The 27500-nt window shown below is 39.1% G+C and overlaps 3 protein-coding genes across 5 annotated transcripts in view; 2 read left to right on the top strand and 1 right to left on the bottom strand.

Moving 5' to 3' along the window:
• The first annotated feature begins 19 nt into the window (after nucleotides 1–19).
• On the top strand, nucleotides 20–3240 carry LOC146453491 (E3 ubiquitin-protein ligase TRIM45-like). Its single transcript, XM_085096526.1, has one exon. It carries the CDS (start codon nucleotides 78–80, stop codon nucleotides 2280–2282), a length of 2205 nt encoding a protein of 734 aa, XP_084952652.1. The 5' UTR covers nucleotides 20–77; the 3' UTR covers nucleotides 2283–3240.
• Nucleotides 3241–9160: 5920 nt separating this feature from the next.
• LOC146453490 (uncharacterized) lies at nucleotides 9161–23861 on the top strand. 2 transcript variants are annotated; one of them, XM_085096531.1, is made up of 15 exons: nucleotides 9161–9345; nucleotides 9440–9513; nucleotides 11454–11748; nucleotides 12402–12449; nucleotides 13317–13397; nucleotides 13548–13604; nucleotides 14251–14376; nucleotides 15607–15654; nucleotides 15911–16089; nucleotides 16962–17206; nucleotides 17933–18009; nucleotides 18665–18766; nucleotides 19789–19879; nucleotides 20214–20414; nucleotides 20997–23861. In XM_085096531.1, exons 1-15 carry the CDS (start codon nucleotides 9280–9282, stop codon nucleotides 21164–21166), a joined length of 1860 nt encoding a protein of 619 aa, XP_084952657.1. In that variant the 5' UTR covers nucleotides 9161–9279; the 3' UTR covers nucleotides 21167–23861. The 2 variants fall into 2 exon arrangements, with proteins under 2 accessions (XP_084952657.1, XP_084952658.1); XM_085096532.1 differs by lacking the exon at nucleotides 13317–13397 and having other exon boundaries at nucleotides 9167–9345.
• Nucleotides 23862–25938: 2077 nt separating this feature from the next.
• The window catches only part of LOC146453488 (uncharacterized), a 31765-nt gene continuing 30203 nt past the window's right edge, over nucleotides 25939–27500 (bottom strand). For both annotated transcript variants that reach the window (XM_085096649.1, XM_085096648.1), the window contains exon 2: nucleotides 25939–26428. In XM_085096649.1, the coding sequence (XP_084952775.1) occupies nucleotides 26106–26428 (323 nt within the window). In that variant the 3' untranslated portion in view covers nucleotides 25939–26105. The remainder of the gene's footprint in view (nucleotides 26429–27500) is intronic.

Here is a 27500-nt window from a genome sequence, read left to right as displayed (position 1 = left end):
GCAAATGCGCGTACGTAGTTAGATTTCTCGGAATCAAACAATAAACGGGTGTGTGCACGTTAAGTTCTGCGTTTGCAATGGAGTCTCTCTTAACAAACCTAAAAGAGTATGTCAAATGTTCGATTTGTTTGGATACTTTTACCGAACCCAAGACAATAACATGTCTGCACACCTTCTGTCGCGAGTGTTTGAAGAAACACGCACTAACGACTCAGCAAGATGGACAGTTTCGCTGTCCTGAGTGCCAGGCCCAAGTTGGCGTCCCAGACAGTTTCGATAAATTGCCGACCGGTTTTCTACAGAATAGTTTGCTTGGCGTTCTCGCTGTACAGCAGAGTGGCGATGGAACTGAGATAAGTTGTGGTAACTGCAAGAAGAAGAGTTCTGAGGCAAGCTTCTGCTTTGAATGCGGAAAATTTATGTGCCCTGACTGTGTAAACGCACATGAACTTCTAAGAAATATCGCGTTTGAAGGACACAAAGTCAGATCAACAAAATACTTTCAAGCTGAAGACTACGAGGATTTTCTGAAGCGTCAATCGTTTTGCTCTCAGCCATACCACGATCGCGAAGCAACGAAGTTTTTTTGTATCGAATGTCAGATTCCTGTGTGCCATATTTGTATTGTCATGGATCACAAAAATCATTCTGTTGATCTGCTTGACAAAGCAGCTGATGGCGAGAAAGCTAAATTGTTGGAGGGAGCCGAGTTAATGAAGGAAAAAAGCAAAGTGTGCAGTGACGTGATTCGTGAATTTAAGAAAACAGCAGGGGAACTGGAATCTAACACGACCATTGCCAAACGAATGGTTTCCCAAGTAGCCGAACAAATGGTCGCCAAGATCCGAGAACGCGAGCAGGAAGCCATTACTGCGCTCGACAACACGCGTACGTTGAGAGTGGAGAAAATAAATGCTATCATGACACAAGTTCAGTCCTTGGTTAAACAACTGAATCAAGCAGTCGATTATGCCAACAACCTTGTTAAAAGAAGTTCAAGCTCGGATATCATGCAAAGCAAGGGAAACTTAGAAAAGCGGTTCGAAGATCTCAACAACGCCCTATTGATGGCAGCGCCTCGCGTTAGTTCATTTGTAAAGTTTGTCCCGACTGCTGAGCCAGAGCGGATTTTCTCCCTCGGTTTCGTTCCAACCATAGAAACAGACTTAAATCGATCTACAGTTGAAGGACTGACTCAAGATTTCCAAACAGGTGTAGAATCAGAGCTTGTCATCCGTCCACAACTGATAAGCGAGGCTGGCGAAGATCAAGGGAAATTTCATGTTAAAGTTCTCGTGGAACCCGCTGAACAAGTGACAAATTTGATGACCTGCGAAAAAGAAGATGGAAACTTCCAGGCGAAGTTTACACCTAAAGTTCCAGGAACGTACAATATTCAAGTCATCATAAACGGAGACAATCTTTACGAGAGTCCTTTCACGGTTCATGTGAAGGAACGACGACTTAAAGTTGTGGGCGAGTTGGATTTAAAAGGAGAAACTCTTCAAAATCCGGATGGGATTGCTGTGAACGGTAAAGGACTGATTGCCGTAGCTGACTGGAATGGTCACTGTATTCTGATATTCAATAAAGAAGGAGAGTATCTCCGAAAATTTGGCTGCAATGGAGAGAATATCGGGGAGCTTAATCGTCCATCTGGCTTAACATACCTGGATGATGACCATATTCTAGTAGCCGATCAATTGAATCACCGGATTCAACAATTTAATGTACACACAGGGGAAGCTGGGACAAGTTTTGGAAAGAGAGGAAAGAGAGATGGTGAGTTTCAGAATCCAGTAAACATTTGTATGGATGGTGAAGGACGTGTTGTTGTGTCCGACTACAACAATAACAGAATGCAAGTCCTTAGAAAAGATGGCGAGCCAGTGTTTCAGTTTGGAGAGAGAGGCCCAGGTAAACTAGACCGTCCCACTGGATGCATTTTCCATCAAAACATGTTTATTGTTTCTGACAACGGAAACAACTGTTTAAAAATCTTCGATCGTTCAGGGAGGTTTCTGCGCAAAATTGGAAAGCAAGGAAAAGGTGATGGGCAGCTGAACAGTCCTCGCAGTCTCTGTGTTGAGAAATGTGGCAGTCTTCACAACATTCTTGTTTGTGATCGTAACAATAAACGGATTGTCAAATTTTCAGTGGATGGTTCTTTCACAGGAAAATCTGTTATTAAGCTGCAACAACCCACTGGAATATCTACAACACCAGAAGGATTGATTTTAGTTTCCGATTTTCAAGCGAAAAAAATTTTTGTCGTAAGATAACTTTCAAAACCTAAAAGAGAGCCAAATCAAAGGTTTTTAGGCAATTGAAAACTTGGCAGAGGTTAACCAAATATGACCTTCGAGTTCTGATTGGACCGTTGCGCTGTTTGTGTCTACTGTGATTAGCGTCAGTAATTGCTTTGGTTTTTTAAAACAAATTCTCCCAATTAGAACCATAGGAAACATAGCAACAATACTGAAGAGAACATACATGTTGATACTTAAAAATGGTTCAGAATCCTTTCGCTCGAAGAGTGTGTAGTGTATGGTTTCAGATGGGCGAATTTTAGTATCTGATTTTGAAGAGAAAAAATAGTATATTCCCGACTAATAAAAAGCATAATGTTATCAAGTTTTACAAGTTACAAAACAGAGGATTTCATTCATTCTGATACGTACAGTCAAGGGCAGCATTTTTTATAATCAATACAGAAATAGCTGATCCACAGGAGTCAAAAGAAAAGGTCAATCGTTTCTTAGTAATGAACCTTTTTTACATTACAAATGGCAAAAGATGCTGAAAAAGCTTTAAAACTATCTGCTTGTTTCTTCCTATGAATTAAATATTTACATAGTCTACAAGGCAGACGCGTTTTGGGCGAGCGTCATCATGGCTTTAAAAGCAGAGGAGGATTGGGGAGAGTAGAAAGTGCGATCGAGGGGGTGGGTATTAGGCTGAAGAAAAATGGAGGGGGCCTCTCTCTCCCGACCCTCCCCGACCCTTTCCCCAGCTCCCTAAGATTTCGCAAATTCAACATGGCGGCTACGATTACTTGAGATTCTCGCACTCGCGCGCCACCCGAAAACTCCCGCATTGCATTTTAAAGGAGCGCTGTCACCGAGATCTCTCTGCGTTTTGGTTAAAACTGCTCAAATATTTGACAACATCCCTTTTCTTTAACAGCAAATTGCTCTTGGAGCATCGAGAATATGACAACAACAGATTTCTATTAAGAAGAATAAAAGGGGTATAGAATGGTAAAATCCGAGACCCGCCGAGACGCCGAGACCTTCATTTAAAATCCGAGACCGAGACTTATCTACTTTTTCTAAATCCGAGCCCGAGACGTCACTAACACTGCCGAAAAGCATAGTACGGCATAGCACGTGCAGAATTTATCCAAGCTTACATGTTTCACAGAAGCTGCAGAAGCGATTGCGATGTTGAGCCGTTTTTCAAGATTATTGATTGTTGTCAGTTTAGGACGGTTAATTCAGCTTGGTTTGGGAGACTCCAAGATTCAAATTTCAAAATGCGAGATTCCGAGACCCGTTTTAATTTTAACGAGCTCGAGATTCCGAGACTCCAGTTTGAGAAGCTCGAGATTCCGAGACTCCAGTTTGAGACGCCGAGATTTTCGAGATTTGCCGAGACCCATTATTTTTCAAGAACCATTCTATACCCCTAATAAACTATGATTAGTTTTTTGTCAATTTCTCCAAAACATACAGGGAAACTTGAAAACATTGGCCCATTTTTTTCAAGTTTCAATCCATTTCAATCCTGGCTATCCTCAGCCAAAGATAATAAATACTAGTTTCTCTACAAGGTAGGGTAATTTGTTAACGAGACTGAACCATTATTTAGACGTTTCCATGGATACAGATATGAGTTTTGGTTGTTCAGGGTGACACTAAAAATAGATGACACTGCCCCTTTAATAGTTACACAAGAAATGGAATTTTTTTGTGAAACCAGGTATCAAAGGGTTTCTTCAAGGCACCAGAAATATTGCTTACTCAAGGTCTTGAACTTGTGGACTACCTGAAACAATAATATAAAATATATATATAAGCAATTTTTTTATGGTTTAAAATAACAATGTTGTGGCAAGTTTACTCCTTGTCAGAGCCGTAGCCAGAGTTCAGAACAAGACGAGGCAACGTTCGAGCGCCGAAGGCGCGAGCCGCTAGGGGGGTGTGGGGGCATGCCCCCCCCAGACGGCAGGTCTATTCCGGGGGTGAGGGGTGGGGGGTGAGGGGTGAGGGGTGAGGGGTAGGGGGTGAGGGGTGAGGGGTGAGGGGTGAGGGGTGAGGGGTAGGGGGTGAGGGTTAGGGGTGAGGGGTGAGGGGTGGGGGGTGGGGGGTGAGGGGTGAGGGGTGGGGGGTGAGGGGTGAGGGGTGAGGGGTGAGCCAATTGTTCGAAACGAATTCTAGTCTGAAATGTCAGCCGTCTCTTCTCCCTAACCCACAGGGGGTTATGGGGAGGAGACAGCTGACATTTCAGACTATAACAATTCAAGATTCAAGACTGTAGTTTCTTTCCCCTATTTTACTGAGATCTGAGACGCATCTAATACCCGACATTCACTAATGGAGTGTATTGTAACGTAGTACATGTGACACTAATAAGTTTCCTAAGTAAAGAACTATAATTTTTACATTGTTGCTAATTTATTTGAATTTAATCAGTGATTTAATTCACACACTATCTTAGGTGCTAAAACAAAATGGGTTCCATAGCAGCCCAGAAACCCCTTTCCCTTTGTCATACTGTCTCCATATGTGACCCTCCACGCGAAAAGAGGGCATATGGATTTCACTCCAAATAGTGAATTTTTTTCACGGTCACGGCGCGTGTATTTGAAACTTCACACTGTGAGGTGGAAATTTCACGCCGTGTTCACGCTATTCCGAAACGTTTTCACTCTGGGAGTGAATCTGAAGACTGGGAAATAAATTCACGCCGCCCGGTCACGCCGTGAAAGTAAAATTATAAAAGGAGTGAAATATTTCACGCCGTGAAATGTAAACCTCGCCGTGAAACTTTTCAATGGCGTCAGAGTGAAAAATAGTGAAAATAATTTACTAGGATCCGGTTACGTATCGCGGCGAGTTTAATAAACAAAATGCCCCAGTAAACATACTTCTGAAGTATTATAAAGCTTAATCCATTATTTACGCCAAAATTTCACAAAGAAAACACAATATCCTTAATAATAGTGTTTTGCTTTTGTTCAGCCAGGTCAACTTTTAAGTCAACTTAAGAACGTGTTTTGTGATCATTTGCATGAAATCAACATCTTGTGATAATGTTGTCAACAGCCTGACGTGTCAAAGTTCATTATTCCATCGGTTGGTTTATCGGTAGCCTGAGAAATGAGGCGCCTCTTATCGCGCTTTAGTATGAATTGAGACGCGGTTGTTGGCAGACGTAGTATCTCAGAACTATAAACCTGTGATCAGGCTCTCAGTCTTGGTATTTTAAAAGCCATTCCTGCAAAAATTTAGCGAGCGACCGCGTAAAAATAAATAAGAGCACTGCTAAAATTGTGCCATATCACAGGTTTAATGGGGAAACCGACTGAACTTCTGTCAAGTCTGTCAAGGGACATTTAAACTCAACCCAGTTAAACTCACCCCCCACCCCTCACCCCCGGAATAGACCTGCCGCCCCCAGAAAATTTTGAAATCTAGAGGCTCAGAAATGCTCTTGGAAGCATTTTCCGTGGCATTTTTCTTCAGAAAACTCAATCTTGGGCAAGTGTAGAAGTTCACTTTTTTATTGCTTAGCGATACTGGTGCCAAGTTAATGACCATCTGCATTTTAAAGCATTGAAATGTTGTAACACGTATTATAACAATAAAATGAATCCACGAGAGTAGCCAACGTTTATGGATTTTATACTGTAGATAATTAGGAGAAGTCTTATCAATTATCTGTTTCGATACACTCTTGCTTAATTTGTTCTTCAACTTTGATACAGCCATGTCATAATATTGCCATCTGTTATATACTTGTAGGACTAAGAAGTCACTAACTTTCACGATTAAGAGTAGTAAACTTCCCCCTTAACAGTTAGAAAAGTGAAAGTTTTAAATTGCCCGTCGTTTACTCTTTACTGAAAGCTGAGGCAATCCGTCTGTGACCTGAGAGACAACATCACCTCAATGGTAGACAGTATGGATGTTCTAGAGGCAAACCTGTGCGAGCTCCGTCAAAAGTTTTGAAATGCCTCTCTCACGCCAACCAAGTGCAAACGGCTCTTTTAAGAGCCATTACAAATGAGAAAGGCTTGATCAACAAATCTTTTAAAATCTATTCTTTTACATTTTCTTTTCGCTGAAATGTTCAATACATGTATTATAGTGTTTGCAATAAATCGATTGCCAGCACAGCAAACGACATTTTGTTCTTTTACGACAGTTGTATAAGTAAAGAATGCTGCCACACCGGCTCTCAGCCATGGCAGATAAGATACGGGAATAATGGTGACCTTTGAAGTCACGCGGCCTGTCACGGTTATGTCTTCTTAATGGCCCCTGTAACCTTACATCATTTGAAAAACCGCTACTCATAGTTCACATGAAACGAATTAACCTCATTAAAATGCTTTTCCCTTCAATTCATCCACCTTATATTAGCTGGTTTTATCAATCCAATTTTTTCTAGGGATTATTTTCTCAATTAAACGTTTCTTCCAAAAAGAAAAAAAAGGCCAAAATCAAGACGAGGCAACTGCCTCGTCTTGCCTCATGCTAGCTACGGCCCTGCTTGTTGTTTAGAAAAACGGTGTAGTTGATGATTCATTTCTATTTCGTTCATATTTTTAAGTCGATTTTTTTTGGCAATTTAAATGTGTTGAAGATTTACATATGGTCAGGTGTTACATTGTATAGTATTCTCGAGTCCTTTGCTTACTTTTGTAGCGGTCTTTTGGGGAGTCCCCTGCAGAAAGAGCCATTTACCCGGGGGGACTCCCATATAAAGGTGACGCCGGGGGGTGATCGTCGGATATTAAGAAAAAAAAAACCTGAATTCTGTTTTTGTCCGAACAATTTTTTACCCCTAAGAGGTACCAACTCTAAAACATTACACTGACACTTTGACAATTTTTAATAGCAACAAAGACTATTCCTTCCAATGCCTTCCACTCGTAAAGATTAACCTCCTCTCATATTTTCCGGCTCATTAGCCTAGAACTGAGGCACCATTATACCTCTGATGGAGGTCATTTTAGCTTTTAGCGCCCGAAGGTATACCAAACCACGAATTTTAACCGCTAAAAGATACGACGATCATCTCCGTCACTTTCGTATGGGAGTCCCGCCCCCCCCCCCCCCCCCCCCCCCTTGTAGTCGACATCCGGTAGATCAAAGAAAAAACGTTTGTTTTCTCTGCATTATCTGTCCATGTTTGCGGGACTGATAGTCTATTTGCCTCGCTCTTCTCTTCGCCTTTTCTGGCTCAAAGAACGATGTAAATTACAAGTGCAGTGTGCTTGTTTCGCCTCATGGCTTAAAGAACGAGATTATTTAACATATGTAGCTTGCTTGTTTGGCCTCATTGCTTAAAAAAACGAGATTTATTACATGAGTAGCGCGCTTGGAAATATTCAGTGTATTGCCAGAGTAGCGGGCCCTTCTTACACATACAGTTGTGGCTTAAAAAATGAATCTATGATATATTACAAATGTATCACGTTTGTTTCGCTTCCTGGCTAAAAGAACGGTGTATATTACATGTGCAGCGTGCTTGTTTCGCCTCGCCGCTATACCTTTAAGAGAAAGTTATTTTACAAGTGTGTAGTGTTTTGCTCTTGGATTAAAGAACGAGATATTCTAGAGCGCTTGTTTCTCCTCTTGGCGTGCGTTACGCCCATAAAATCCGATTGAGACGGTTTGCCAACATTTGCTACCTTCTCTCTCGCGAACTGACTTGAGTCGGGTCAACTCTTGCATAGGCGGACCGTCTCCTTTGTGTCCGATCGAGTCGGTTGGCCAAAATATTTCACCCCCTGGCTCATGTTCCGGCGGCACCACAGAGTAGAGCATCTTGTGTCCATTTCTAGTTCCGGTCGCGATCAATTACAGACGACCCGACTCAGGTCGGGTGTATTGGAAATGTGTGGGAGGAGAAGGTGGAGAAGGGGTGGGGTAGTGGCATTGTTGGAAATAAATGATACAAAAGTAGGTTATTTTGTAAGTCAATAAATTTATGTCAAGTCTCTTTTATTTGCCTATTCGGGTTGGCCGGATTAAAATCAGTCTAAAATCGGAGTCGAACCGTGGTTGTTAACCCCGTCTGGACTACGTCCAAATAAGCAGCCATGACACGCTGTTCCTGGTCTCCCTGGTTATTCTTATTACCGTAGTTTTCCGCTGATGGTGTTGCGTGCAACAATTCCAGTGCAAGACAAACGATGCAACTTAGAGCTTCTTGATCGTGCCTTTTTTTCGCGCTACATTGCACCTGGCGGCCAGTTAATAAGGTGGGTGTGTCCGAAAAACAAACACGGCCTTTGATCTATGTTCAGATCTGACTGACGCAGGCAACTGCGTCCCATCCTACAATCTAAAAAGGTAGGAAAGCTGGAAATATGAATTCTATGCTGCGTGGAATACTTTTGTCAGACTTGCGGGACGATAAATGTAGATGGCCACTGTAGCCTGTAGTTTTGGTGGTGGTGGTGGTGGTGGTAACGTTATAAAGACAGACTGGAGTAATTTTCATAACAGAAAGCTGACCGGTGAAATCAGTGGCGTCACAGCTCGCTGACATTCCACTGTCCTTGCCATCCTGCTGTGCACACGACCATTCTACATGACAGTCCACTTCCCACACCATTACACTGTCTCACAACATTTCACCGTCCACTTCATTTTATTCAGTCCACGACAATGAACATTTGATTCCATTGTTCTCGCCATTTCAGTCCTTTTCTGGGGATCATTTACGGTTCAATAATGGGGATCATGGTCGAAGATCATTTGCTGCTCTGTGTCATTTGCGGCGAGATACGTGCCTGTGGTAAGCCTGTGACACTACGGAGTCGGAGACCTGGGCCACACTGTAAACCAGTTCTCTTGCATCTACTCGGCCCTTGTGAAGGCCTGGTTTCATGGCCCTGAACTCGATCCAGTTTCTTGGCTTGCACGGCTTGCACGGTTTGCACTGGATTTCACGAGGAGCTCATCAATTTACGAGATACATATTTATTTTGACCTTTCCAAATAGTCGCTTGTAAACGTATAGTCGTAAGTAAGCGGCGTTACAATGAGTTTTTCTCCAGGTGACTTAATCTGGGCAAAGATGCGCGGATATCCCCACTGGCCGGCCCGAGTAAGTGCATATTTATGAACTGCTACATCTTTGGATCATCTTTGATTTGTGTAGATATTTGTTTTTTTATGAACTGATTATTGTCTTCATTTAGATTGATCTTCCTGCAGAGGGTGAGAAGATTCCACCCAAGAAGTTTGCTATATTCTTCTTTGGGACTCATGAAACGTAAGCTTGAATATACTTGGTTGTTTGGTTAAAGTTCATGTTCAGCTGGTTTTGCAGCTGTAGCTTGCAAGAAAAGAAGACTTTCAGAGTCTTGCAAATAGATGTTGTCACTTGTGTAGTAAGCTTAAGCTAATAATTTATTCCATTTTAACGTATACGATATTATTTGTTCTTATGAGAAATGTCTTAAAATAATTTCATAGTCAGCTTTCAGAATTATCTTAAAGTTTTGCAAATCTCTCGAGCTGTCAATTCAATTCAATTAACCTAACCATCCTCTGTTTCCTGTTTGAGTAGATTGACGGTTTGACTGATTGACTGTTTAAAAATAAATCAAACCAAGTCTCTTTCCACTTCACATTCTTTTCTCAGTTCCCAACACCTTGCCAAATCTATATGGAATCTAAATTTATGATTTCAAGGCAAATACAAGCTATAATGTTCTTGCTATGGTGGCTTTTTAAGCTAGCAATTGTGATGCTAGTGTTTTACTTTTTTTTTAACTTTTATGATTTTTGGGATTACCCATAGCACACTGCATTTAAAGCTGCAAATTGATGTTTTGACATACATGTACAGTATACAGGGCTTCTGATAATTCGTGGGAAAAAAAGTCAAATTTCGCGGGATTTTTGGAGACAAATTCGCGGAGAAACGGCCGATTTCGCAGGAATTTCGCAGGAATTTTCGGGGCAAATTTTCGCCGAAAAAACAAAGAAGAAAGCCAAGAAGAAAGATTCTAGAAAAAAAAAAAGATATATTGGAAGGATGTCAAATTCAGGGCAAGAAAGAAAACACAAAATTTTATCCAACACAGTTCTCAAGGCAATTGTGCTTGTTTCGAGCTACAAGAAAAACATAAGCTTTACATAAGCTTAACCTCCTTTTTCAGCTGCAATTTAGAACCGAACACAGCAACACAATAAATTTCTTTTCTCTCCTTGGTCTCTTGTGTTGCTTTGCAGTTTACAAGGCAAGATTGTTCGTGATCGAAGGTTCAAATCCATTTGTGAAGTCAAAACATTGTTGTGTCTCGCGCGTGTCCTGCACGTACGATTAAACATGTGCCTGCATTACTATAGACAGCAGTTTCCTTTCCCACTCCCTATAGTGTCACCGAAAAGTCTTCTCATTTCTTGTGCCCAGTTTTTCGCAACATTAATCTAAGAACGCCTGGTAGTTATGGTACGTTATGTTTACTCGAGGCAGTGACGAAATTTCAAGATAAATTTGCATTTATGGAAAGTAAACAGCCCCAGTAGCCAAGATAAGTTTCAAATATGTTGCACTGACATGTATTCGGTAGGATTGTTAACGAATTTCGCAGTATTACACGTTTTTTTTGTGAATTTCGCGGGATTCCGCGGATATACCTGAATTTCGCGGCTCCGCGACCGCGCAAAATATCAGAAGCCCTGAGTATAGACACTCAGGAAAACACAAATTAAAAATTGCTTTTGAGTCCAAAACGTTTTATATTATTGACTGGGTTTGTGAATAAAGATCAACAGTGGACGGATTGATAATGGTTGTATTTGGTGCCTTTACAAGCTGACGTCTGATGTTAAACATGAAAAGCTGTGTATGATGATCTAGTCTTTGAGTAAAAGTGACACTGGAGTTGACTTTGTTTTCACAAAAAAAGTCACTGCTTTTCATTTAACATTCAAGTTTTTCTTACTTTATGTTAACTAGCATACATTTACATTTGAAAAGCAGCAACGTTTGTATCAAAACAACTCCAGCCTTGCTTCAACCCATTAAGGGCAGGTCACTAACAACAAACCTTAAAAAATGACAAATTAGAGTTGTGGTAGTTTAAGTTTAAAGATGACCACATTAGGGTTTCCAGCACCCTGTTGAAGCACCTTTACTTAACATGTTTTTTTTTTCCAGTTAGGGCGTGTAATCAGATAAAATGTTACTATTTTCCTTCCTAGAGCGGTTATGCAACCAAAAGATTTGTTTCCTTACGAGAAACACAAAGAAAAGTTTTTAAAAAACACTAATCGAACACGGCGTGGTTTTAAGGAGGCTTTGGTTGAAATTGTGGAGAATCCTAGGGTTAAATGGGGAATGCGTGGACAAGAAGTTGATGAAGATGAGGATGATGAAGACGATGATGAAGAAGAAGAAGAAGAGGAAGAAGATGATGATTCAGGTGATTCTGAAAAAGAAGAGAAATCCGATGAGGAAGATTCTAGCAAAGAGAGCACAAAAAAGACGCCCAAACAGGTACAATTTAAAAGTCGTAAACTCTTAGCGAGAAGGATATCTAGGCATCTTATGGATGGTTACAAACTTAAGAAGGTTTTGGAAAATCTAGAAGCTTTTATGTTTACTTATTTTTTGAATGGAAACATGCCCCAAGAATGGCCACTCTTGATTTCCAGACTAAATATTTTTTTATAAAAAAAAGGAAAGTAATGTTACTAACTTGGTAAGTGTCTGTTTACTTCCTGGGCAATAGTCCATAATGTCTGTGTCCTCCTTTCTTAATTTTGGTTGCATTTGGCTTTTCAGTACCTAACATAATAGTTAAGTGAAGTCTCTTTTTTATGACCTCCACAAGACTTCAGGGCAGTTGGTCACCCAGGAGAAGTGGTGGCTTGTGATAACTTGCACATAAAGTTATGTTGTGGTTTTAATTTTTTCTTTGGTTTAAAATTTTTCAAACCAGATTATTTTTTATTTTCCTTTGTACAGTATACATTAGCATAATCTGAGACAAAGGGAAATAAAAATCAAACTGGTTTAAAAATTTTTAAACCAAAAAAAGTTGAACCACATCGTTATAACGCTTTCGTTAAAAAAAAATGTGTATGGCAAGACCGGTTATGTGTTCCTCAGTAAGGTTTGAATGCGTTATGATGTAATGTTGTTTTTAGAATGAGAAATCTGTGAAGCAAAAGAAACAGCCAGGCTCTGAAAAGAAGGTAAGCTGTGATCATGATCTACTACAACTAAACAGTTAAACTTCAGAGTGGTTTTTAAAGCGGTTATATTTTGTATAATTATTATTTGTGATGTTGTATTGTTGTCAAACATAGTGATACATTGTACTTATTATAATAATGTAATTGTCAAATTTAAAACATAGTTTAATGGATGTTGTTCAACACTGCAAATCTGTGCGGTTATTTTTGTAATGCAACCGATGTTATTTGTCTTAAATAAGACAGACAATACAGTTTGCAGTCCTTTGGCATCTACATGTAAAGGTTTCCTGATAAAGAGCATGAGTACAATGAAGATTAGCACAGCTGAAAACCATATGGCAAAACCTCATTTATCTCCTTTTTTTCACTTGGATTTGTGAATAAACGGCTATTATTATTATTATTATTATTATTATTATTATTATTATTATTATTATTATTATTATTATTATTATTATTGAATAAAAGACTAGTATCGCTTACTTCACCAAGTGAATTCAGTTTCTCTGTGGCCATGGATCAAAGCCTTTTCTATAATTAAATTTTTTTTGTTGTCGTTATTTATGAAGTAATAGAATATAATATTCCATTACAAAGTCTACTCGTCCGTCAGTTAGCATTTGTCTGGAATCAAAAAGCTGCCAATTGGATATTAAGCAATGAGGAGACTAGTTACACATTGACTTACACATGAATTTGTGACTTGGTCACAAAAACTCAGCCAACCCGAGGTGTTAGATAATTATGTTGTTTTCTTTAACAGTCATTGCAACTGCTGTAGGTCATTAAACATAACATTAAAGTATTCAGCCATTGGTTTTACAAAAAGATATTAGTTAATTGTTGTGTTTTAATTTTTTGTAGGGAGAAGCCGGGAAAGACAGAGGAACAAAGAAAAAACAAACCGGGAACAAAAAACGAACTAAGTCAGAGTCTTCAGAAGAGGTTAATAAGAGGGAATGTGTTTTCATATTGCTATTGATTATGAGAGAAGTCTAATTTAGATTTTCTATCCTTGGCAAATTTTGTAATCGTACGGTTCTGGAACAGGTCTATGCAGTTCTGCCTTTTTCATTGTTTTTTGGTTCCCTGTAGGAAAGCCCTTTTGAAGAAACGCCAGATGAAGAAAGCTCAGAAGATGACAAAGAAGAAGTATGTGATTAAGGGGATCTTAAAAACTTTACTGATTGGAAGTTATTATATGACATCAGCCATAATTCTAAAAAAATCATAATTATGAATCTCATGTTTATCTCAACACACTTTGTGAAAAATCATAATTATGAATCTCATATGTATCTTAACACACTGCTAACAATAGTAGAACTTTTGGTCTGGACTGCCCCTCCCCTCCCCCTTTCTTCTCTGAAAATCCAATTTGGCATCATTATATTTATGCATTTTGAAAAATTTGGCTTTTCAGACTCTCTCCCCCTCTGAATTAAATGGGAAAACTTTAAGTGCTAAGTGGTTGAAACCTTTTAAAACATTGTCAGTCTGTGAATTTGGTGTTGTAATGTTGGTATTGATTTTTGTAAATTGGAAATAATTTTCTGCTTGCTATATATGACAAAACATAATAGTGACCAAAGTAAGAGAGGATCTGTGATTTCTGTGATTAATTTGCGATTAATTTTTGTTGGTGTTCTTGCAGTCAACGAGGTGTTTCTTTCACTTACCATGAGAACGCCAACAAAATACCAGTTTACAATCACAGATCCCTCTCAACTTTCTCACTCATACCAAGCCACAACTGCAGAGCTCAAAAAACACTTGTAATCTTCTGTTTCTGTTGTAGGAATATACACCAGTTCCCAAAAAGAAGGGTTCTGTTGAAGCAGCTAAACAAAGAAGGATATCTTCTAAAGTTGTTACTGATAGCAGCAGTAGTAGCAGTAGTGATGAAGATGAACCAGAAAAGAAAGTAAGAAACAAATGTCATTTAATCGAAATAAAAACTGACTCCTTTACAGGAACCAGCATGTATGTTGGAATTTTTTACTGTTTTTGTTTATGGGCTGTAGGAATGAATCAATTGACTCCCTAAAAAGTTTTAGTACACTGTAATAGTATACAGCTTGGCAAGAGCAGCAATACTGTTGTCAGCACTGGGTTAGTTTCTTTATCTGTTTCAGGAGATCTAAGGGAAGAAACAATACAGATGCTGTAAGCAAAGACTGGCAACTGATTTTGGAAACGCTGGAAAATATTTTCTAGCTTGATGCAATGCCAAACTACTCAGTTCTTACACTATATTCTTTAATTGGACTATCTTGTCATTACAGTTAATGACAAAAAGAAAACCTGTCAACTGGATAAATTCTGATTACACTACAGACAGACAAATTTGATATCTAAGTAGTACAATTTACACGAAAGTAGTCCTTGACTGGATTAGGGTTAGTCCTTGACTGTTTTATGTTTTCTTTGTTTGTTTAGGGGGGTTTTCAAAGTGATTGAATTATTATAAATTAAACGAATGTAGTCCAAAACATGCTTTTGAGAAATCTGACTCTGGCATCATGCCCTATGTACTTTCCTATGTACTGAAAATCAATTTGTTTTGTATAAATTTTCTTTAAGACTTAATTTATAAACTGTTTTGATGTGTATTTTTGTTTTGAATCAACATACAGTAGAAAAACTGTTTTAACAACCAATATATGGTTTTATCAACAGAGTTGATAACTAAAGGTAATTTGGCCACTGTGAAGAGATTCGAATGCTGACGTTTTGAGTGTTAGCCCTTTGTCACAGGAGATCAATTCGCTCTGATGAGGGGCTATCGCTTGAAACATCAGCACCCAAATCTCTTTACAGTGGCTAAATTACCTTATCTTCTCTGTTGATAAAACCAACCATTCCTAAATCTACTCCCCATCGACGCAGCACCACAGTTTCTTTAGAAAGTAACCTCCTTATCCCTTTGTTTTAAGATCCGTTTCAGATCATTGTTAATGATGATGATTTTGATGATAGTAATAATGATATAATCACAATGACTTCCCTTAAGTGTCAAATATATTAAATGGTTATTACACCACTAAACTGCATGCATGTGAACACTAAATCATAAAACACTATAATAGCAATAATGAACCCCCTCCCCAATAAATCAATATTTACAACATTTCAATATGCTGTGTTATTGTAGAATGAGAAATCTGTGAAGGAAAAGAAACATTCAAGCTCGGAAGAGAAGGTAAGCTGTGATGATGTACTGCTAACAGTATTTTCTGTAGTGGTGTTTATAGTTATTTTGTTTTACATTTTTGTGGACCACTCAATACTCACAGTATTCACTCAGTATTTGTTCTGATGAAGGGCTAACACTCGAAATGTCAGCATTTGAATCTCTGTTATGGTGGCCAATTTACCTTTAGTTATCAGCTCTGTTGATAAACCAAACATTTGCTTCTACTCCCCAAGTTTTCTCATATAACTTATTACTGTTAAAGGAGACATCTGAACATGGTGAACCCAAGCACAAGAAAGCAAAACTTGAGGCAGAAGACAAGGAGAAATCTCAGCAAGCAAATGAAGTAGCAAAAAAGGTGGAAGATGAAGAAAAAAACAAAAATAAAGAGGAGGCTGAGAAAAAAAAGAAAGAGAAGCTACAAAAAATAGCAGAAAAGAAGTAAGAGCTGTTTATTGTTCTGCTAACCCATTAATCTTACTCCCAGACAAGGATTTCATTGCCCATCCAGGTACTGGACAAATAATTAAACCATCTGTGAACGTGGCTTTGCCTCACTCACTGCTTTTAACATCTCAACTGACTTTCTCCATAAAAGGACATAATTTATCCAAGTTAACTATCTTACCCAGCCGCACTAGCCTCTTGTGTACCAGTTCAAATCTTAATAAAGTCACTGCTACGAACCTGGCCTTGTGTCTTGGCATGTTATTCCACATGTAGTTGTTGAGTCTGTAAATGCAACTCCTACTGGAAGTATGACCAAAGCTATTAGCAGCGTAAACATGTAACATCATGTAACAGTCAACAACACAACTTATAGTTTTCCCAATTCCCAATTCTAAGTACATTTTCGACCTACAACCTGCAAAATATACATGTACTTGCCGTGAACAGCACAGTCAGCCTATGTTACAAAACACACCCTTGGGACCAGAAAAAGTGTGTAAATCATTGGTGTACAGTATCTGTTAAGAGGATAATCTTGGAGAAACTCTGTCATCTGGGACTAGAAAAAGTGTCTGTGCTATTTAGTTATCAATGTTAAGTGGGTTAATCTTAAATAAAATTTAGGATTTGGGACTAGAAAAGGTGTTGGAATTAACAACATATCCATGTTAAATTGGGATACTCTTACAAACATTTTATGGCTCAATGGAAATGTGTCCCAAAGAGCTAAAAAGCTCAAACAATGTTTTTGTGTACAGTTATAAAAAGAAGGGGAAATAAAAGTCAAACTGGAGGAGCATTTCTTGGAACTAAAAATATATTACCTTTGATGTTTGTTCAGTATTTTTCTATTGCTGTTTCAGAGCAATGTTGAAGGAGAAAAAGAAAAAAGAGAAACTGGAGCAGAGAAAAGCTGAAAAACTGGCTGCTGAGAAAGCTAAAATACAAGAGAAAGAAAAGGAAAAGGAGCAAGAAAAACAGGAGCGTGAAAGAATTGAAAGAGAAAAGTTACGAGCAAGGCAGGAAAGGGAAAGAGAAAAGGCACGGGAAAGAGCAGCACGGGAAAAACAGAAAGAGAAGGAAAGAAAAGAAAGAGAAAGAAGAAAATGTGAGTACTGCTGCCATTGAAAAGATCCACTAAATTTAGTGTATTGTATGTGCAAGGCTTAGGAATAGGTTTCTTGCTATGTGATTTCCAAATAATTATGTCCGTAGATGTTGGACCTCTGTCATAGAATGTGTTGTGTATTACTCTAAATGATGCATGCTCACTCTCTGTTACCTGCCCATTATTGCCCTTACAAAAATTGGTGCAGAAAATCAAACAAACTTGCCCTTATCTTGAATCCACTAGACCGTCAGCTACCAGTTTTGACAGCCCATATCAAGATTGGATTGTTTGACAGTTCTCTGTACAGCAAGTTATATTGTTCAAAATAACGTTTTAACAAACTCTTCTTTCTAATGAATGTCTCATAAATTACCAACTAGATTAAGAAATGCCCCAGGCATTTCTTTTGTCTGTTTGCCATTTGTTGGCCGCTTGTCAACCAACTGTTTGCTGACAGTTGGCCATCAGGTTTAAGGGGGAGCTGTTCTTCAATTTTTCCAATTTTATGAACCAAGGGCAACCTTAATTATTTGTATAAAATTTTATTTCTTGAAAGTTGTTTGTTTTAGTTTAGAAGCTAAAATTTTTCAACCATAGCATATTGTTCCATATGTGTTTGTGGTTAAACGTTTTAAAGCTGCAGAGTTGATACATGAGTGTTATGTGTGAGAGTTGGCAGTTATAACTAACTAAAGATACCAATTTTCTTGTTTATCCTGTTAGCCACACCACCCACCGTAGAAGAAATACTGGACAAGATGAATTATGAACTTGTTATGTCTCTTACTGTTGAAGCTCCTGTGAGTAAAAGCTTTGTGTTCTAACTTACATTAAAACTGTGCATTGCATAATTATAGATAAAGGATTGCATGACTTTGTTTTTCTCAGTTGTGGGTCTACCTCGGTGTAAACACCTCCTTTGTTTCTCTTTGAACTTTGTAAGTGGATATTTTTTTTTGCATTCAGTTGTTTCAGCTTTCTTTTTCTTGGTTTTACACCATCCATGAGTTTAAAGGGTTTTTAAGGTCAATGCCAGAATTTTAGTAATGGGGAGATTCTCATTTCCAGTTTCGTGTAAGTGCAGTCAGACTGTTCATGTCACATTTATTCTTATTTTAACAGTTTCATTGCATGTACATGTAATAAAACTCACACCACCACAAAAACCTTGTTTTTGAAAAATGTACAGGCTGTAGTATAAATTATAAAACTTCTCATCTCATACTGGTGTGAAAGTCATTCCAGCATCACATTTAAACCCCTCAGCTTGTGACTTTGTGACTTTAACTTTTTTGGTAAAACATAACTCCAAATCTTTTTCTATGTTTTTGTCTTCATTTTGAGACTGCCCTATGGACAGCAGTATGGCGGTGATAACCAAGTTATGCAATTTTTGAACTATTACAAGATGTATATTTTCTGAATCATGTCTTCTTTTCTAAATGCCTTCTTTAGGATGTTCCAAGGTGTTTAAAAATTATCACTCAGATCTCAGAGATGGAGATCAACCCTGATATCATTAAGAAGAACCCAGACATAGTTCAAACCATCAAAAGGGTAGGTAGTTCAGTGTGTCTAACATGAAATGGGTATTGCCTAAAGCCTTGTTTAATTCACTCAGACCATAGTTAATGGAGGGGCTGGCTGTGAAACTTTCCCATCTTCAAATAATGGTGCTCTGCAATTTATGTTGGACGGGCCACAACCTTAAACAATCCTTTGTTTTTACGGTCACAGAACAGCTGAATATCTTAATTGAAACGTTTCTATTGACTTTTTGTCGATATTGAATGTAAATGATTACTTATTTACTCTTAGGGCTATTTATGGTGATTCCCCTGTCTATATTTATGATCTTACTGAGGTTAAAAAACGATCAGCATACAGTCTTAGATCCAATGCTGAACTGCTCCTGTCTGTGTTTCTCCCAACCCTCAGTGGAAGATATTTTAAAGCAGTGGCCCCATAAATGTGGAACTCATTGCCACTTTTACATGTGATTAGTTTGATGTAAAAGCAGACACTTACAGACAGACAGACAGACAGACACCTTTATTTAGTCATCAAGCTCAGGGTAGTCCCTTCAGGAGCTTAAAAACACCCTGCTACATGTATGCTTGATCCTAAGAAATGCCACTTGACTAAAGTGTGTGTCGTACATGGAATGGATGCGTTAGTGTGTCGTGCTTGTGGTAAACAAGTTTTTTAGTGCATCTTACATGTGGAGGGTGTCTGCCTCATTGTGTCTTACATGACATGGGTTGCTGCCTTTGTGGAGTGGTGTAGTGGTTTATAGTGCGTCAGATATTGTGGTGTTGTTTCATTATACAAGAAACTTTAATCCACATTGTCTGTGTTAACCCAGATGTATATTAGTGAGTGGCAGTGAAAAAAAGCGATGATAACCCTGCAATGGACAAGTAGTGTACAAATGTTCCGTGCAGGGAGGAGTAGGCTACTTCAATTTGTCTATAAGATGTCTTTCGTTAGCGAGATAACTAACAAAGAATGCTGGGCACATGGTTGGCTGAGTACAATGTCAGCCTTGGGTGTCAATTAACCATCCTTTGTCTCTTTAGATAAGAAATTACAAACAGAATTCCAAAGTGCGAGAGAAGGCCAGCCAGCTTTACTCACAGTTCAAGTCGTTATTTACAATCGCCGGTTCAGGTAAAGAAACAAGCACAGGTCAACCAAACTTTGCCTTTGATCCACAGACCATGCAAGTCATTGGGGGTGAGGGGGGGGGGGGGGGGGGGGCACAGAGCTCATTGCTCGTCCTGCCTGTTTAGCTCCTTTAAATCAGTAGACCTGCACCTTTCAAAAGCTCAATTTTCATTGGACCCTTATAACCTACAGCTGCAATGTTTTTTAGGGTTGTGAGCATTGTTCTGTTGTTCGTTCTTTTGTTCTTTCGACCAACCGTGTAAGACGTTGCAAAAGGTGCAACTCGCCTCCTATAAATGTCTGGTTCACATCAGCTTTCTTTTACTTCAAATTGCAGAATCTGCTCTGAACCCACCGCCAATAGCTACTTCAAGTAACGACAGTTCGTCGTTCGATACGACGTCTATGGAAGGCAATGAAAGAACGGAACCCGCAGCAGGGAAAGATTCCAACGTACCCGATGAAGATGGTGAAAACAACGCCGAACCTTACCCCACCCACACTGAGAATAACAGTAATTGTCACGTACCCTCTGCAGGTGAAAAGCTATACTGTAAAGTTCTAAATAAATTTAAGGCCTGGAATTTCATTGGCAAGATTTCCACACAACCCCATATATTAATTATGTATACATTTTGCGACTCAAACTCTATTTTGGAAGAGGGTTAGTCTGACAGTGGTGCATGTATAATTAATGTGTAAGGCTGTGTGGAAATCTTACCCTTCCATTCGTTCAGAAGTTATTTTTCAGCGTTCAGGGGCTTGTTTTGTGGAATTTTATGGTAGTTCATAAATAACCCAAACTGATTGCAAGAGGTCTTTTTTTTCTCTCATGGTAACTCTGGCCCTAGACAAGACTAATGATACTAGTTTAAATAAAATTACACTTTGGTTTTGCCATTGTGTCAGTCGTGTGATCAGTTTGGTTTATTTACACGTAAGGTGACATCCGGCACGTGTATTTCTACTACGAGAGATCAGCAACGGAAAAGTATTCAGAACAGGTTATTTGTGCGTCGTGTAGTTTCATAAATAACATTATGTTGCAATTGTCCATCGTTTTGTACACTTGTTGGGGGTGTGTTGCTTTAAAACAACTAAAGTTTTGTCTCGTTTACAGAACCAGTACTCGAGGATAACGAAAACAGAACAGGGCAACTCTCAACCGAAGAAAAACAGCCTGAGATGGATACAAGCATCGATAATCTAACGCCGGAGCCCATGGAGATACAGAATGATACGACTGAAAACTTATCACCATGTGACATGGATATATCGAGCCCTGACTGAAAGTCATCACCCAGTCTCCTGTAGATGTCAATCCCCGAGTAAAATATGCAAGACAAAGATTTGTGGATTATGCCAGTCATTGTTGAGTAGTTTTTCATGACAGTTTTAACTTTCTTCACTGAACATAAATATAATTGTTTGCAATCAGAAGACCTTCAGCAAGTGTTTTTGAATTCTAAGTCAATGAGAAAGATGATGATGATAAGTGGGACAGAAGAGTTTTCACGAGAAATTTTCAAACTGGTTTCTAATTCTTTCCGAAAGTGGAACGCTCCTTGTTGCATTTTACTGGATTTGCGCTATCAAGATTTTTAGTTTCGCGCAATTGAGTTGCCGTTTAAATTCGAACAAATTTTCAGTGTTTATTCTTTTTGTGTGATATTGTGCTGTTTGTAACTCAAAATTCACTATCTGGAGTAAATTAAATACAGTTAATTATTAACTCTACGCGTAATAATGCAATAGTAAACAAAGTTCAGTTTCTTTTCCAAAGTTTGCGTTGACCATATTGTAAGTTTTGTAAAGCGTTCAAACTTTGTACACTGTACTTTCTTTGTCACTCTTTACCTTGTCACACCATCCACTTTTGCCTGCTGGTGGTTGCGTGACGAGCTGAAGCACACTGTTTGTTGGTCACCAACGACAAAATGAAAACGAGGCTGTCTTGTCGGATTTTTCGGCCAAATATTTTGCTTGCGTAATGAGCCTACTTGCACTCAAAGGAATCCTAGCTAACAGACTTCATTCTGGATCGCGGAGTCCGCGTGTGAATTAAATGGGGTGGTACTTCTCCTTAATCACGTGTAACACACGCATATATTCAGTTGGCTCGTCGCGTCACGCACTCCTCCTTCGTGTGGAGAAGAGCGTGACGTGACGAGCTTTAGGAACGTGTACGCAGGAGGCTATTATTCGGTGCGCATATGACAACCATCAGGCTCCATTTGTTCAAGGTGCGGATAACTATATCCGGTGGATAAGTCGCTATCCAGCGGATAAAATATACTCCAGCTAATGCTGCATGACATAGTTATTCGCTCTTTAGACAACTGAGGCCTAAAAGGTCTTAAAGTGGCGTGCTGAAGACGCAAATATACAACGCAAATTTTACAATTCTCGAGTATCTCTTTTTCCCCGAGAACTGAGACAACTCATCAGCGACTTGCATCGCGTTTGGCTTGCAATTCTGCGTGCAGTGTTAAAACTGATTTTATTTTGTACTGGCGGGATCCGGTACAATCCTTTCACAGTTTCGCCTTATCACGTGTTTCCCTGTTCAGACCGTACATCCAGTCAGTTCGGGTCCGTGTCAGCACGGTGTCAGCATATTGATTTCTTGGTTATGGTGTAACTGAATGGTGTACCTGTGCAAATAGGCAGCACGGTGCGTACAACCGTTTATATAGCCGCGCACCAGGGCTGACTCGTCTAAGTTTTATCCCGAAATTAAAAATATATATTGCGCGCGTTGTTGGCCACAACAGCATTTCATCCTCTGTGCGGAAACATGATGACGATCACGCGAGCGCAGTCCCTGAAGACCTCCTTAGCTGTTTCAAAGTACTGAAAAAATGCAGGAACAAATTTGATTGTTTAATTAACGAAATGCTGTACATCAAACAATTAAGACCACGCTTGAATGTACAAACTGAGATTCGATCCGCGCCAAAGTATTCATTTAAATTACTCCATTATGCTAATCTAAGATCTTACTCCGTTGAACTCACATTATATCGCTAGTTTTTACTTGTTTGTGTATATATTGTTAGCAGAAAAAAAAAATCCTGGGTTCCGAACCAATTTTATTTTAGCTTCTTGCGTACATTTATAGCGAACTTACTATGAATTGTAGGGCCCCACGCAGTCGCTTTTAAGGGAGTCGTATGAGGCTATACCAACGGCAGGGGGCTAGCAGCAAGGTGGTGCAAGTGTCACACGGCCAAGCAATAAAAATGCCACAATTTTATACTTGAGAGACTGATTTTTGAAGATATATAAACGAGGAAGTACCAAAAATTGCATTTCAGAACTTCTAAATTTCAAAATGTTCTGGGCAGGTTCTGGGGGAACACGCCCCCAGAACCCCCTCGACACTAGCTCCTTTGGCGCTCGCAGCATTTGCTTCGCCTCTCCTGAAAGTCTGGCTATAGCCCGGCGTACGTACTCGTTTAACCCTCGGAGAAAGCAAGGGTAACACCATCGGCCTAAAAACGTTCGCTGCCGGTTGTTGTGAAAACTTTTGTACCCTTCATTGTGTATTCATAATCGCATGACACTTCGTTAGATTCTAATTTATCATGGAAAAGTCAAGTAAGCTTTATTGCTAAAAAGATAAAGCGAAATATTGGGATTGTTTCTAAACTTCGTTATGATGTGAATTCAGATAGTTTGGTTTAACTATATTATACGTTAATATATCCCTTTACCTATGGTCTAATTTCTTGGGGTAACACTTATTCTTCTACTACCTTGTTCATTTTACAAAAGAGAGCAATGCGATCGAGTGATGACTTTCTCTACACTTCATGCGCATTCTAGTCCAATTTTCAAACACTTTAATATTGTTAAACTGCCTGACCTTGTCTTTCTTAATATTGCTGTCAGTTTATGTATAAATTTCACAATAGACGCCTACTATCTGTGTTTGATACTTTCTTAACACAAGTCAATAAAAGACATAGCTTTAATACAAGAAGTGCTTCGAATATGTTCTATTCTTTACCTAAAGTGAAAACAATTATGGATTATTCAATACAAGATTTAAGGGCCCTAAAGTATGAAACTCAATTATAAAAAAAATTATTAGTTTCTTGTATTCTTTTTACCAGTTGTGTTGTTTCCCAAATTACCTGTAAATTAATCTTTTGTTTAGTTTTGTCACCTTTTCAAGCCTTAATGTTTTTTTTTTGCTTTAATATATAACTTGTTATTAGTTGCCATAGCTATTGTGAGCTCTTCTTATATTACTGTTTTTTATTCATATTAAATTTAACTATTCTAGACTTCTCTCATAGCGTAGAATTAGCGTTTTCCTGTCCTCTTTTTCTTTTAATGTGTGCATTTGTGCTTCAGCTTGATGTCACCGGTAATCAGTAGCTGCACCGGTAATCAGTAGCTGCAATCGCATATATAGTCCAAGATTTCAGTACTCTTGTTTTTGACCGAACGAGCATTGAACGTGCATAATGTCATTGGCTGCTTATAGTAACCACTCAAAGACGATCCGGTAGAACAATTGATACAATTTGTTAGGCCAATTGATCATATGCACATGCTAATTTGCGCCATACAAATATTAATTAATTAATTAATTAATTAATTAATTAATTAATTAATTAAATAATTAATTAATGTCAACTGGTTGCATGGCTCCGCAAGCCCCTATGGTTATTCCAGGCAGCCAGTGCTATTTTTATTACTTTTAATATTTTTCTTTGTTGTAATTTTATTTTTGAGCAAGAGTGAGTACAAATAAAGAAAGATTGGAGATTGATTGAAGATTTTTAGCACTGTCATCGAAGACGCATCTATCCGGCCTTATTTGGATGGGATCGTTTGATGTCATTAAGACGAACATTTTAAAGAAAATCGTTGATGTAATCGACATCAACCTAAAAGATGTAAAGAAATCCACGAGTTCAAGACTTCTGCCAGAGTTGTGAATGAAAACAGTAATTTTATGACATTATAGGACGAAAACAAGCTTCGCACCAAAATGAGGCTGTGCCTCGTGCACGTCTAAGAAAATGTGTCCCACATGGGAGCAAAAGACGCTGTCGCGTCTTATATAATGTTTTCAGCATCATCAGCTTTTCGGAGCTCCCTCGGCGGGTGGACCGGTGAGGGTGGGACTCTGCAGAGACTCTGCGCCCAGTAACTCTACCCCAATGAGGGGGGTAGGGGGGAGCAGAGACGGGGGAGCATTTTTCTCAAATTAATTTTTCAATTTTTTTTATTGTTATATTAACATGTTAAAAGGCGCGTTTTAACTCGCATCCACTTCAGATGGATGTATCTGGCACTGTAAATTCGATATAAATGTTTAGAAAGCTATTTTCTTGTCCCCCTTTAACTTACTAATACAGAGGTATTTTTGTGAAGTTTATGACTATGCGGGAAAAGCAGATCTTAGCAAGGGCTATTGGAATCCAAAAAGAAAATTGGGGTTTTCCACGCATGTTTCAGAGATAATTAAGCAACAATAGATGTAATTCTAAAAAGCACTTAAATGCAAAGCAATTTTTTTTTTTTATCAAATTGAAGCTTTATTATCTCTGAAAATGCATGGCAAGAGCACTTGCTAAGTTCTTCTTTCTCCGCATAGTTTTAAACCGCGCAAAACTATCCCTGTATTAGTTGGAACCACCCATAGAAAACGCGGGTATCTCGAGAGGCGCGGAACGTATGCGCAGTAACAAAAATACACACCGTCCTCGAGTAGCCTGCCAGTTTGACAACTCAAGCGTTGCTGTCGTCGCTACTCGGGTTGCGCGTTTTATGAGACTGAAACTTTCAGAATAGATTATTTTAGGGCTGGTATTGCTTGCTCATCTTTCAAACAGGACTTGGAATATAACATGTCATTGGTGTTTTACAAATCCGTCATTGTCTAAACCCGAAATGGGGAGTTGGAGCACCGGGAAATGCAGCTCATTTAATTTCTTTCTTTTAATCCCCAACCTCTGCCGAGCAGGAACCCGGCCCCGTAAAAACCCGTATCATGATTTCCGCTGCTGGCCCCTTTCCTACCGTATAAACGGAGCCTTACAACGTTTACGCAATCGTTTATAGTGTTTTAATGCAGCTCACAATACAAATCACATCATAATCATATTTTTCTACCGGTTCAGAAAACATTTTTTCTATGAGTTTCTATGAAATCATGGCTCCTAAAGCGAATTATAGCTATGATTACTGCATGCACTTGACGTTTCCATCTTCAACGGAACAGGGCCATAAGAACGCATGCCATCAGCAAGAGGACGCTGACCATGGGAGCAGTACCACCGTTGCAGAGATCTCCTTCACAGCAATCAAGTGTACACGTGCCGCCTGAAAAAGCCTTGCATACTTTCAAGTATGCGTCGGAGTTGTCGCATGTTATCTTGGCCATACAAAGTTTAGCGTATGCTTTAGTGCTCCCGTACTCCATGGTGGTTTTTGCACAGCGGTCCAAGCCAGCACAATCCAATTCTTTTTGATTGCTTTTGCAATCATCCATACTTGATGCACTGCCACATGTGTAGCATTTGAGTCCATAAGCTGTGAAAAATAAGGGTACAATTGAATTTTAAATGGTAACACCTTGTAAATTTGGAGCACTTCCGTTTTAGCAACAGGATTCCAAATGATATCAATTATTTAAGAAATAAGGCAATTTTTTATTTTATTTAACGTTCATTTTGCAATTCTTATTCCCTTTGTTTGGTTTCTCTACTTTTTTTTTTCTTGGGGTTGCTAACGGTTCGACACGGATTTCCGTTGTAATCATTTCCCCGCAAAGTATTAGTTTATCTTCATGACCATATACTTTTCTAAAATTTCTGGATATGTCCTGTTTACAAGTTGGACGTACTGTTTATCCTCCGACAGCTGGTTGTTAAATTTCTAGGAGCGGCTCTGTTTGAAATCTCCTTGAATTTACAGAGACAGTAAGGTCGCCTTGTGACCAGGGACAATAGAAGCGCGAATTTAGTTCACTTTAGCGATAATTTGATTGGAGATGAAAGAAAAATAATAATAATCAATTCTTGACTTCAGAGTGACTCTTCCTAAGAACCTCGTATTTAATTTTTATCCGGTCTGTACTCGAAATAGTCTGCGAACGCAGACGTACTTCCCGCTGTCGCTTGTCCTTGCAGGAGAACTTGCAGTCAGCGGACTCTATAATGCGAAATACGTCTGCGTTCGCAGGCTATACCACAGGGCGCAGAGGAGTCAAATTTGATGTAAATTCCAGCTAAATTTCCTGGAAAAACGCAAACCGATATTGTTGATACTGATTGAACAGAGCGTCATGGGATCTTATTACGCATCTGTTAAGGGATTATCCCCAAGCCAGCTACGGTCGCCTGTGGGGAGACGATCGTCGCCCGAATGGCAACAATCGGAAAAGCGAAGCTTTTCCGGCGTGCGAGGCACGAAGTGCCGAGAGAGAAAACAAGTAAACCCACCGTAAGCTCTAGCTACGGTGTAAGCTATGGCTTGTGTCTTCGAGATAATCTTTCAATAGACGCATGATAAGATCCGATGACACTTTGTTTGATCACGTTCTTGTGTTTTAATCGACAAAATCGGTTTGCGCCGCAATTTTTCAGGGAATTTAGCCGGGATT

Source organism: Pavona decussata, unplaced genomic scaffold (genome assembly GCF_977016875.1).
Source record: "Pavona decussata unplaced genomic scaffold, jaPavDecu1.1 SCAFFOLD_330, whole genome shotgun sequence".
NCBI lineage: Eukaryota > Metazoa > Cnidaria > Anthozoa > Scleractinia > Agariciidae > Pavona > Pavona decussata.
The sequence above is the reverse complement of the archived record's forward strand: the minus strand, read 5'-3'. Positions and strand labels throughout refer to the sequence as shown.